The sequence below is a fragment of the Platichthys flesus genome, chromosome 24 (assembly GCF_949316205.1).
Source record: "Platichthys flesus chromosome 24, fPlaFle2.1, whole genome shotgun sequence".
Classification (NCBI taxonomy): domain Eukaryota; kingdom Metazoa; phylum Chordata; class Actinopteri; order Pleuronectiformes; family Pleuronectidae; genus Platichthys; species Platichthys flesus.
The window spans coordinates 5,657,912-5,670,073 of NC_084968.1; the positions used below are offsets into that span (position 1 = coordinate 5,657,912).

General features: G+C 44.1%; 1 protein-coding gene across 1 annotated transcript in view; it reads left to right on the top strand.

Moving 5' to 3' along the window:
* dnah2 (dynein, axonemal, heavy chain 2) overlaps positions 1 to 8,980 on the top strand; it is a 54,095-nt gene extending 45,115 nt beyond the window's left edge. The window contains exons 78-87 of the mRNA XM_062384603.1: positions 18 to 208; positions 337 to 528; positions 848 to 1,032; positions 2,031 to 2,265; positions 3,515 to 3,666; positions 4,493 to 4,607; positions 6,610 to 6,786; positions 7,349 to 7,423; positions 8,018 to 8,168; positions 8,337 to 8,980. Of these exons, the coding sequence (XP_062240587.1) occupies positions 18 to 208; positions 337 to 528; positions 848 to 1,032; positions 2,031 to 2,265; positions 3,515 to 3,666; positions 4,493 to 4,607; positions 6,610 to 6,786; positions 7,349 to 7,423; positions 8,018 to 8,168; positions 8,337 to 8,491 (1,628 nt within the window). The 3' untranslated portion in view covers positions 8,492 to 8,980. The remainder of the gene's footprint in view (positions 1 to 17; positions 209 to 336; positions 529 to 847; positions 1,033 to 2,030; positions 2,266 to 3,514; positions 3,667 to 4,492; positions 4,608 to 6,609; positions 6,787 to 7,348; positions 7,424 to 8,017; positions 8,169 to 8,336) is intronic.
* The last annotated feature ends 3,182 nt before the right edge of the window (positions 8,981 to 12,162 follow it).

The window sequence follows — 12,162 nt, forward strand, 5'->3', positions numbered from 1 at the left end:
CCTTTTTGTCTTATCAGGTCACTGGGTGTACCTCGCCAACTGCCACCTCTCTCTGTCATGGATGCCCGAACTGGACAAGCTGGTGGAGCAGCTACAAGTGGAGGAGCCCCACTCAAACTTCAGACTCTGGCTCAGCTCTTCACCACACCCCGAGTTCCCCATCACCATCCTGCAGGCCGGCATCAAGATGACCACGGAACCACCAAAGGTACATGTGCTCACACATACAGATTCCAAGACATACATGTACATGGCGACACAGAAGCCCACGTTGACTTTACAGTAAATTATACATCCTTCACCTTCCCGTGTGGTAACACTGCTCACTGTCCTCAGGGTGTGAAAGCCAACATGAAGCGACTGTACCAGCTGGTGACGGACACTCAGTTCAACCGCTGCTCAAGACCCGTCCTCTACCGGAAGCTCCTGTTCTCCCTCTGCTTTTTTCACAGCATCCTGCTGGAAAGGAAGAAGTTCCTGCAGCTGGGCTGGAACATTGTTTATGGCTTCAACGACTCTGACTTCGAGGTGAGGCCCTCATGTGGCGCTGAAGGAAACAATGGCAGCCATCTGAAAGATCAAAGCAAAAACAGAAAAGACCAGGCTCTTGTACAGTCTCTGTGAAAACAAGTAAATAAGACAATGGAGATTATCCTGATTGAGTGGAATTTATGCATTGATGTCAATAATCTGCTGTAAACCACAAATATAGAAGGTCAAGCAGAAACATTTCTACACCATGTCAGAGTAAAGGTTGATTAGACTGGTGGATAGTGACGATCTAAGTGTATGAGAATGAACGGTATTCATTGCCTTTGTTCAAATCATCTTCTTCATTCTCCCCCAGGTGAGTGAGAATCTGCTGAGTCTGTACCTGGACGAGTATAAGGAGATTCCCTGGGATGCTCTGAAGTATCTCATTGCTGGGGTCAACTATGGAGGCCATGTCACTGATGACTGGGACAGACGTCTCCTAACCACATACATCAATGACTACTTCTGTGATGCTGCTGTCACCCAGCCCTTCTTCAAGTGAGACACAAACACACACACACACACACACACACAGATTAACTTTGAAGCATCTTATTCAATCAGATTCACATGCATCCTGTGAACAAATTACAGTTTAAACAAATACAAAATAGTATGGGTGTTCATGTTTAGGCACATCACTGTCAGAAATCATTGTAAAATCTTAAATTTAAATTGTTTATAGCTACAGACACCCTTAGTTTCATAATTGCTTTCAAATGATTCAGTCCCACTGTTAAAACAATTCCCTAGAAGAAACAAACTAGCTGCTTGAAGCTGGAACATGCCACTTCAGCTCCCTGCTGCAGAGTTGCAGAGTGCCAGCACGACCAAGTGGACAAACAGATTATTACAACAGAGGAAATGCAGACACAATGTGGTACTTGATGACCTAGATCTCAGGTTGCTGTTGTTGTTTTGTTTTATTACTTTAATACAGATATTGTGTCCACATCTGTCATCTCTAATCAACCACTTAATCATCAATATAAACTGTTTAGTACATCAGCTCAAATCAACAGGGATCATAGAAAGACGACTAAACATGCTTTGAATGTATTTTCAACAAATACAATCTAGCACAGTGATCATTCTGCAGGACACTGAAAACACTGTCACTTGCCTCATAGTCTAATATCTTCAATTCATTCAAACCTGAGTATGTTTTTTTCTCTTTTTTGTATTTTATTACACTGAATTCCATGAGGAAAAAAATCACTGCAGGGAAATTAGGTCATGCGTGACTACATGGGAAGGAAATAAGTGAGAGAACGAATCTGTTCTTTAGACAAAGATTATTTCAACTCAAGATGTGTATTCATGGGTTAACAGAGAGGAGGATGTACAGTATGGTCAGAAATAGGGGATATGTGGTATTAATTATTCATCTGTTTAAATTTACATATCGCATCAATTAAGTAAAGAATTACCATAGGCCTTAAATACTTGTTTATGTCACTGACCTTGTTCTCCATCACTTCCTCTTTCTTTGTCAGGTTTTCCTCCTTGACCCCCTACTACATCCCTCGTGATGGACCCCAGTCCTCATACGAGAAATTTATCAGTCTGCTTCCGTCCACTGAGCACCCCGAGGTGTTTGGCCAGCACCCCAATGCCGACATTGCCAGTCAGATCGCTGAGACCAGAACGCTGTTTGACACCCTGCTCTCCCTGCAGCCCCAGGTCACCAGCCCCTCTGCTGGGGGGGGTGGGCCGAGTCGAGAGGATAAGGTAAGGGGGAAGCAAGGTGGGAGAAGGGGAGGGCCAAAATGGCAAGTTGAGTAGATCAACTGTTTATAAAGATAGATGATATGACAGCTCCCAAAAAGGAAGCCAAATCAACTCATTGGCCCCCTGGTGGCGGGCCCCCTTACTCCTCAATGTTAGTGGAGTGTATTGAGCAGAGGACATACCGGTGCAGTCAGTTTTCTTTCATGGTTGGTTTGATTAAAACCTGTTAGTCAGATCCCTCAGTCACCTTGGAAACAGCTTTACACCATAACACAGAAATATCAACGCAGACGCCATAGTGAGATCGAATGCTGTGAAGTAGAAATCCTGTAAAACAAGATGCAGGGAGAACCTTACGTTTCTACTGGCATAGTTTAGAAATTACGTGATCAGCTCATCTTTTTTATTAATTGTCCAAGACAAAGAAAACCAGAACTCTTTTTGTATCAGACAGATCTAACACTTGGTTATCCCACTCAGATGACATTTTAAAAAATCCCTTGTTTTGTTTAGATGTGTCGATAGGTCAAGTCTGAATTGGAGTGACGCTTACGATCTAATTCAGGCAGTCAGCTGGAGCTGCACTGCTCGAATCATGTGACATGCCACACACAAGCCGCTGTCATAGACACACTCCCAATTCAGCAGTCTATTTAAACTGCAGAGATTTCCCAGCTCTCCCTTTACATGTCTATGCCTCTGCTGCCCTGCGTCACTCACTGCCTGTTGATTTAGCCCCTCCACCACCCCAGCATCCGCCTGTAGGCTCCAACAGGGAGCTTAACAATATTTGCACATCACTCTCCATTATATCAATGCTCTCCTATATAGGATTGTGAGGAGGTCAAAGCCTACAAGCCAAGCTCTAACTTTGTTCAGCTGCTGCAACAAATTGTTTTGCTTAAATTAAAGAAGCATCGTCTCTCAGAATTTCCTCTAAAACATTTGCCAGTTCTGTGTTTTCCATTGAAACCACCTGTTGTTTGACTGGCCGTTGATTAGCAGTGGCAGTAGTTTGTCTTTTATAAATTTGCTTTACATGCTATGGTAGAGTAATAGCCCCAATAGGAGGTGTAAGTCTGACCGATGGCTCTCAGTGATTTGCCAGCTCATTTGGTTCTGTCTCTTGTGCCTGTTGGAATAATATTAGAGCCTATATGTGAGTCTCAGCCTGAGCCTCAGTCTGCTTTGCCTTTGTATGCTAACTAATCTCATCTGCTTCTCTACAATGTTTCATTGGTGCTTCCAGGTATTAGAGTTGTTGGCAGACGTCCGTGGGAAGATTCCAGCATTGATTAACTACGAGAGCATAACGTCCCTCCTCCAGGACACCGCTCTACCTCTCAATGTGGTGCTGCTCCAAGAGATCCAGAGATACAACTTGCTGCTGGCCACCATCATGTATGAACTCTCTCTCTTCTTTCCGTTTGTCTTGTTCAGCTGGCTGTTTACCAGCTTAATTAGAGATAATTAACAGAGCGTATCATGAAAGCAGGGGTGGAAGTAGGTTCAGGTTCTTGTCAGTACAACTACCACAACCATTATATCCTCATCCTGCTTGGTGGAACCATTTATCCAGTACAAATGGCATTAATAAAGACTGCGTTAGGGTAGAAAAAATCAAATGCTCCCTTTGAAGCACTGTTTTGCACACATTACCATGCCAGACTTTAAAGTTCCCATGGAGGTCACATAGCTTGTTTGCTGTCTGTGTCGTTAGTTGACGGTAGCCAGCAGCTTATGTTCTGTGCACAAGCTCACTGGAATTATTATTGACCTAACATAAGAAGTGTGCTTTGTTACTAAATCAATTATAATAGGGGTATTGTATTGTGTTTTTGGCAGCCAGCTGTTGTCCCTTATTTCTGGCACTTGATCTTTTAGTGGTACTGGACCGTGCAGACTTAATTTCACCCCTCTATAAGAGAGAGATAAGAAACCAGCAAACCTGCAACACGAGGATGCCCCGGCATCGAAATGCCAAGTTATAGTTATATAAATAATCGAATATCATCGCTGCCGCAACCTCAGAAATTATGATGTTGCTTGTCTAAAATGAAAATGTTGCACGATTACCCAGCCCGCTTGTTTTTGTATTTTCTATGTCTGAGTGCTGGGTGATTCTAGTAGATTGAGATTAGGAAGCAGTGACGACTAAGCAGCTACAATAAAGGGGGGTTAATATCACTGATGTGTTGGTTCAACTGTGTGTGTCTGTGTGTGTTAGTTCGTCCCTGCTGGAGCTGGAGAAAGCGATCAAAGGCTTAGTGGTGATGTCACCCAGCTTGGAGGAGACCTTCAACTGCATCTATGATGCTCGTGTGCCACCGCTGTGGGAGAAGGTGCCAAACACACACACACAAACACACACACGCACGCACTATAACTCAGTCTTTTATCACACATTCTTTTGAGGCACACCTATGGTTTACTGCCTCCATTTATTCTGTTTGAAGTGTTCTCCACCTCTCACTTGCACTTATATACAATAAATAAACCACACGTACATCACACACACACAGTGAGACCACCTCCTGAAGTGAGAAGTGAGCCTGCACCTGCTCACTTCCTCTGCTTACTTAAAGTGGGGAGACTCCGACTAGAATGAGGGAGTGCTTCGAGGATCAATAATGTTGAGACGGCACTCTCTTTGGAGTGCACCAAAATAACACAAGACAAAAAAGACTGTGTTGAGTAAGGATGGAATTTAAAAAAAGAATGCTTTGAAAAAGGGAGCAAAGCATGACACCTTCCAAGATAAACAGCAGAACAAATATAGCCTTTTATTGGCTTGGCTGTTCTTTATAATGAAGAGTATTTCCATTTTTCAATACAGACACACGGCTATGTGTATTTTTCTATTATTTAATCGGACTATATTTGCATCCAAGTCTTTCTCTCTAAAACAAATATGATGGATTTCTATTGTGAGGACCGCTCAGGATTCTTGTGTATTGATCTGGTGATTGTGATAAGATCAACACTCATCTCTCCTGCTGTCTTCAGCCAGTCCAGCAGCTGCAGGCCTGTCTCTGTACTGACTCACTGGTCTGTTATTAAAGGTGTATTTATCCATCACTCTGCCCGGGTGCACAGACACACATCTATTGTTCTCCTCTGGCTGTGTCCAACCACAGACACACACACACACACACACACGCACACACACACACACACACACACACACCACATTGATGGGGCTCTGGCTGTGTTCCAGCTGTCATTCTGTCCAAATGCTCCATTCTGGCTTCATTATCACTGGACCTCTCTTTACAGTGGAGAGAGAACACAGGCTGCTGTCAGCTCAGGTCAAGGGCCTAGAAAAGATTCTGGCTACTGTTCAAGTCTGTGTGTGTGTGTGTGTGTGTGTGTGTGTGTGTGTGTGTGTGTGTGTGTGTGTGTGTGTGTGTGTGTGTGTGCGTGTGCGTGTGCGTGAGTGTGTCCACTGAGCAGGAGTCATTCGGGGGCACCTCTTGTTTATCTTGAAGTGCCTCATTCTGTCCTCATTACATACTGAGCAAGCAAGCATGCATGCATATGTATTTGTAAATATGTGTGTTTGTATCAGTGAGTAGCTGTTAATCAGGTGGATACCTTGTTCCTTAGTGACAAAACAAACCATGTGTGTGTAGTGTAATAGACAAAGTGAACCTTCCAAGTCCAATGTTCCACTTTCTTAAAGACACTCTGAGCCCAATGTGCTCTGGCCGGGGGCTTACTACTGCCGCTTGTATACAAGACAACTCTGTCTTTCTCTCTTTTCTTTCTATTTCATCTCATCTTTCTCTCTTTCTTTTCTTTCCCTGTGTCCAGCTCCTTTTTGCTTCTTGTCTACTTTGCCTTCTCATTGTGACTCGAACCTAATGCCAAAATCAGACAAAGCATGCAACACATAATGAGGATGTTCTGTTCGACACTGTTAAGATTTATGAAGTGAACTTGTGTGCCAGCAGCTCTGCTCACCAGTCAGTGTCATCTCTGTTTTTGATGAGGACATTTGTCTGAATCAGTTGACTGACCAACAACTTGTCAGTCCTGTTGTGATTCTTTCTTGTTTGTTCTACATTTAATCCAGTATTTGCATTTTGAACTTTGAGCTTTGTAAAGTTGACACTGATATCTCATTTGAAGGAATTATTTTACGCTTTCCTCCTTCCCCCATCCCTGTGTGTGTGTTAGTAGGACTCGCAGGCCATCATTGCTCAGTACTTACTGCTTTCTACTGAGCTTTTTCCCATTATGTGTAGCTGCCAACAGCTGGAAGCATGAAATGACTGTAGATTTGCTGTCTCTCTCTCTCTCTCTCACTCACTCACTCACTCTCTCTCTCTCTCTGTCCACTAGACATACCCCTCACTGAAGCCTCTGGCAGCGTGGACCAGGGATCTTTGCCAGCGAGTCAATCAGTTTGCACGCTGGGCAGAAACGGCCCAGCCCCCCAAGTTGTTCTGGCTCTCCGGCTTCACCTCTCCAAACGGCTTCCTCACCGGTGTGCTGCAGTCTTACGCTCGACAGCATAACGTGAGATTCCCCCTTAGTCACATTCACAGAGCCTGAGAGACACTTACACAAGCTCACACTGCTTGGATAGTCTTGTGTGAGATTATACATTTATGAATTTGCCCAGGTTGCTTTTCAAAGGGACTTTCTGATTTTACAACTGAAGATTAAACTGAAAAATTGACTAAATTAAAACCACAGCAGGTTTTCATGGCAGCCAATATTCGGTTTTCAATTTTGGTCAGTTATTGTGTCAGCAATGTGTTCCCTGCTTAATCTTCACTGCACATATTAGACACAATTAAAAAACAGCCTGGGAAACAGATGCTGATGCTGCTCAGCCAAATGCAACCTGTTTGTAAAACCCTCTTTTCCCTGTCTCCTCTTGAGTCCATACATTCATTCTCTAACTCTTAGCATCTCACAGCCGACAACCACCAGAAGAAACACTTTATCCAACAGACATGTATTCATACCTGGTTATTTGGGAGAAACACTTTTAATATAGCTCTGTTTCGATAAATGTAGATCTTCTTGAGTTAAAAGGATCATGTGTTAATGTGCTGTGAAACTGTCTTTGCAGATATCAGTGGACACATTGTCCTGGGATTTTATAGTGTCCACTGTAGATGACAGCAACCTCCTGTACCCGCCCAAGGTGACTCCCCGCACACACACACATTTCCATACAGGTTTCCATAAGCCTGCCATCAGACCACCTTTTCCTTTCAGCTGTCAGCACCACTTTCCAACACATTTTTTATTTCTACTTAAACATCGACAGTGTGGGTTTTTCCCTTCGTTTAGAGCTGCCTGCTGATTCGTGCCTCTTTTCCCATTCCACAAATCTGCTCTCACATTTTAATCTGTTTACCAAGCAGTTTTTAATGCAAATGTTGACAGGGAGGTCAAATGTTTTCACGTCTTGCTGCTCCCACTCCAGTATTTTGTAGCCCTTTACTTCACATTGTTGGATCCCTGTATGAATTCCTCTGTTTAAACCTTACTTTGCTTACTTGCCTCTCTTCCCTGTCCTGCCATTCTTCTACTTCCCTCCCTCTTCCCTCCATCATATTTCAACACATTTTTTACTGTTCTAACTTTTTGGTTTGGTCCATCTCCTAACATAGGGAGGCAGGATTTATGACCTATACTGCAGTCAGCCACCAGGGTCGATCCAGACGCTCTGGCCTTTATACACAGTTCCTCGTCTTACTTGTTTCTCTTGTTATTTCTTCCCCACCCCGTCAAGGATGGGGTGTTTGTGCGAGGTTTGTTCCTGGAGGGGGCTGGTTGGGACAAGAGGAACTCCTGTCTGTTGGAAGCTGAGCCCATGCAGATGTCCTGTCCCATCCCCACCATCCACTTCAAACCTGTGGAGAACCGCACAAAGATGGGCAAAGGTGACTTGAATTTCCTTACTGCATCCCACCCACTGTTTTACCATGTTCCTTTTTTTTTTTTACATTGCCCTGTGATTCCATTGTCTAAACTCTGTTTTCTGTGTGTGTGTGTGTGTGTGTGTGTGTGTGTGTGTGTGTGTGTGTGTGTGTGTGTGCGTGTGCGTGCAGCTATGTACCTGTGTCCCGTTTACTATTTCCCAGTGCGTTCGGGCCGGGCCGGACGAGCATCTTTTGTAGTCGGAGTAAAGCTCAAATCCGGAGCTGCGACCCCGGACCACTGGATCAAGAGAGGGACGGCTCTGCTCATGAGCCTGGACATCTAAAGGCCTTCACACACACACTTCTCATTCTCATCATCCTCGTGCATCTCCCATCTGCTGTTCTCTCCAGTCGGCTCTCTTCTTCCTCTCTCTATCTCTTCGTGCCACATCTGGTCCGAGCGGCAATAACAGACCCTCACAGGCTCTCTGCCCTCTTTATTTATCCATCCATCCCTGCATCCCTCTCTTCCCCGCCCCTCCTTGGCATGGCAGCCTGTCATTAGTTCTGAGCTCGCAGACTCATGGCTTTAATTTTGGCCGGCATGCTCCTCTGCCTCCGGCCATTTTGTGTCTGCTTGCTTTACAGGGCTCAACTGTTAGCTTGAGTGTTAAGAGATAATATTTGTGCATGTAAAAAAGATTCATAAGAGATGTGCATCTCCATGTTGTGGGTATGGTGGATGCACATGTCTCAGTATGCAGAGATCAACAGAGAACTTTCAAGTAGGTGTTTGTGTGAACGGGCCATTAATTATTAGTGTGATGTGGATCAGTCAGTTAAAATAACAAAAAAAATAAATTGAATATTTCTCTAATGTCTGTGTACAGTATATGTATTGTAGGTACCTCTCCAGGCCCCCAGCCATTACAGAAACAAGCTACTAAAAGTATAACATATAATCTAAGATTAGTGCATTCAACCATTAGGGTACAAACCCAGAACAACAAGTATCAAGTAAGTACAATTTGCTCCAAATAACAATATATACAAGTGCTACATGTAAGTGCAATATATGTGCAGCTGTCCCTCGCAGTGAGGGAGCAGCTCGCTGATTGGCCGATGCACTACGGAGTGGACAGGCTGGGTTGTAAGGTTTAACCATATCCTGGATGTAGACTTGGTTCATAGCACGGTACACAAGTACTAGTGTCATGAAGCAGATGTGGGCAGCCACTGGTAACCAGAGCGGCACATTAGCTGAGCCACATTTGCACAGGTAAGCATTCCGGGGACCTGAGGCTGTGGAGCAGCTCACACGGCTCGATATTCAGACAAAAAGGTAGATGACGAGGAAGATAAGAATCTGTTCAAAATTCTACTCACAGCTGGAAGATACAGGAAACTGGCTTGATATGAACACCCCACACAAGGACAATGGTTTGATATAGTACAGGAAATATATATGATAGAAAATATTACTTGCTGTTTAAGAGAGAAAGATGTGTTTACCAGAAAATGTGCTGAGCTATAAATGGCCTTAGTCATTCTTTGTCAGTTTTGAAGTTGGCCCGACACAATTCTGGTAAGTTCCTTTTCTTCTCCTCTCTTTCGTTTAAGTCTCTCCGTCAGGTCTGACCGATTATTCACTCTTCTCCACAGCCCTGCATCATTATTTCCATGCTGACCCCCTTTTATCCTGCTCAAACATACACTGGGAATAGTTTCCTACCGAGAAGTGTTTTACTGGAAACTTAGTCTTTTGTAACATCTGGTTCAAGTGGCTGTCTGGTAATGTAAGTGTGGTGCTCAGTGAATTCCTTAGTAATCTAATGAGCTGTTATGCATCGTCATCTATTTTGTCATAGCAGGAATGACAAACCACCTAGTTATAGACAATTTGGGGATATGAATAGAATATGTGCTAATTAAGCACTAAATCAATCATCGTAAATTAGGAATAAACTGAATTTCCAGATTTATTTTTATGAAGTCTATATCACTTCCTGGCTTTGTGCACTAATTAACCAGACACCCATGTGACCACTTGTTTACATCTTTAAAACCAAAAAAAGGCACTTTTTATTTTGGGAACATTTGAATAGCCCTGTCTTTGTCGCAGTCCGACACACACATTTTTCCACAGTGACAACACACACAAACACGCAGGCACATGTGTAGATGCAAACAGTGCAGTCAATCAAGTTGAGGTAAAGGATATTTTGATGCTAATATGCATTTCCCCAAGCTGAATAAAAGAGGACGGAGGGAGGGAGCAACTGAAGGAGAAATGAACCTATTCAAACAAATGAATTCTAATGAAGCTTCCCAGACAAGACGTTTGGAGTCAGCATTGTGGGAGAGGAGGCCTGGACTTCCCCACTGGAAAGGACTCAGCCCAGACTCCTGAAAGGGAGGGAGAGAAAAACAAGAGAACGACCCAGGAGAAAGTGAGCCGGGAGGAAGAATGGTCCAGTAATGAGAGAGGGGGACCAGAGGGAGGCGGGGCCTGGGTTCAAGGTTGTATTCAGGCTTAAGGATTGTCCCCCTGAAAGAGGAACACAGACTTCCTCAGGGTTTAAGAGCTTCTTTATCAAGCCCAGGCCTGTGTGGGTGTGTGTGGGGGTCTCTGGTGGTCTCTGGATGGATGGGAGATGGGGGGGGGGGGGGGGGGGGGGGCACTCACAACAACACGCTGAATTCAAATTCAAATTGGCTTGTTCTCCGGCCTGGCTGTAAAAACATATCAGACTCGGGAGCTGTTATTTAATGGATAAAAGCTTCTGTTGGAATGAACTAGAATGTAAATGGAGTGTGGAAACGTTTTCCAACACGAGAGCGGCTGTTCTAAACCTGCCTGTTAGTGTTAATGCTACTTCAGAATTTTATTCCTCGTCATCCTCCTCAAGCACCTCTACAATGTAATGTCACTTTTTACTGTTTGTGTGCTGGATGTTTGTGTGCAGAGCTTGTTACGAACAGTCTATGGTGCAGAGTGAAGTTAGAACACTTTGTGTTCATCCTACCTGGTGTATCTGCAGTGACGATTTTACAGTCAATGTGTTTGATTAAATGAAACTGAATTTGTTTTATTACTTCTCACTTGTGTGGCTTAAATAGTATTTTAGATATGGTTAATTAGAATTGAGATTAGTAGTAGTATCTGTTTAATACGTTTGAAGTGTGTATTCCAGGGCAGAAATACAGTATCCAATGTTTTGGTGGTGCTGCTGTGATCATGTAATTTTACAATGTTTGTCGTTTTTTTCGAGGCGGTTGCTGTTCAGTCTTCAGGAGCTCCCAGTCCGAAGAAATATTTATTTCTTGAGGTCACTGGAAGCCAACTCCTTCCATCTGCTTATCCGCTCAGAAACAGGCTCGTCCAAAAAATTCCTACATTCTGGAGGAATGTATGTCTGTAATAAGAGAATCCAGAGTTTATCATGGGGAAGGTGTTGATTTGAAAATCTACAGCTTTAGAGGTCAAGAGGTTGGATTGATGCTGTCTCCTAATGGACTTAGTATCATTCAAAGGAAAGCAGGCTGCAGGTGGGGATCCCCTGAGTCCCCCTGAGAGCCAACAGGTTTACCTCATGCTTCAGCTGGATCTCCCAGCAAGCTCCTACCCTAGATTTCAAGTTTCTTGGGAAATGACAAGATTACCAAACATGTCCAAGCATCAGCTTCTGATTCCTCGAGTGACTCTTGGCCCTTTCAGTCCAGTCACTGCTTCCAACTGGGAGCTTGGCTCTGGAGCCAAGCAGTTATAAGGGGGAAAACCTGGGGTCCAGTTGTCCTCCATTGAATAGTAGTTCATAGTGGAATTTGGGCAAGTTGTACAGTGTGTTTGCCAGTGACTATGGAGGCGGGGCGGCTAATGTCCAAGACTCTTCCACCGAAAATAAACCTGCATGAGGGAAGAGAGGGAAGGAGAGAGAAAGGGAGCGGAGGGAGGGAGAGGAGGAGGAAGGGAACCAGCCTTTCAACGGGGACCGAAGGGAAAGAGAGTCTCCGT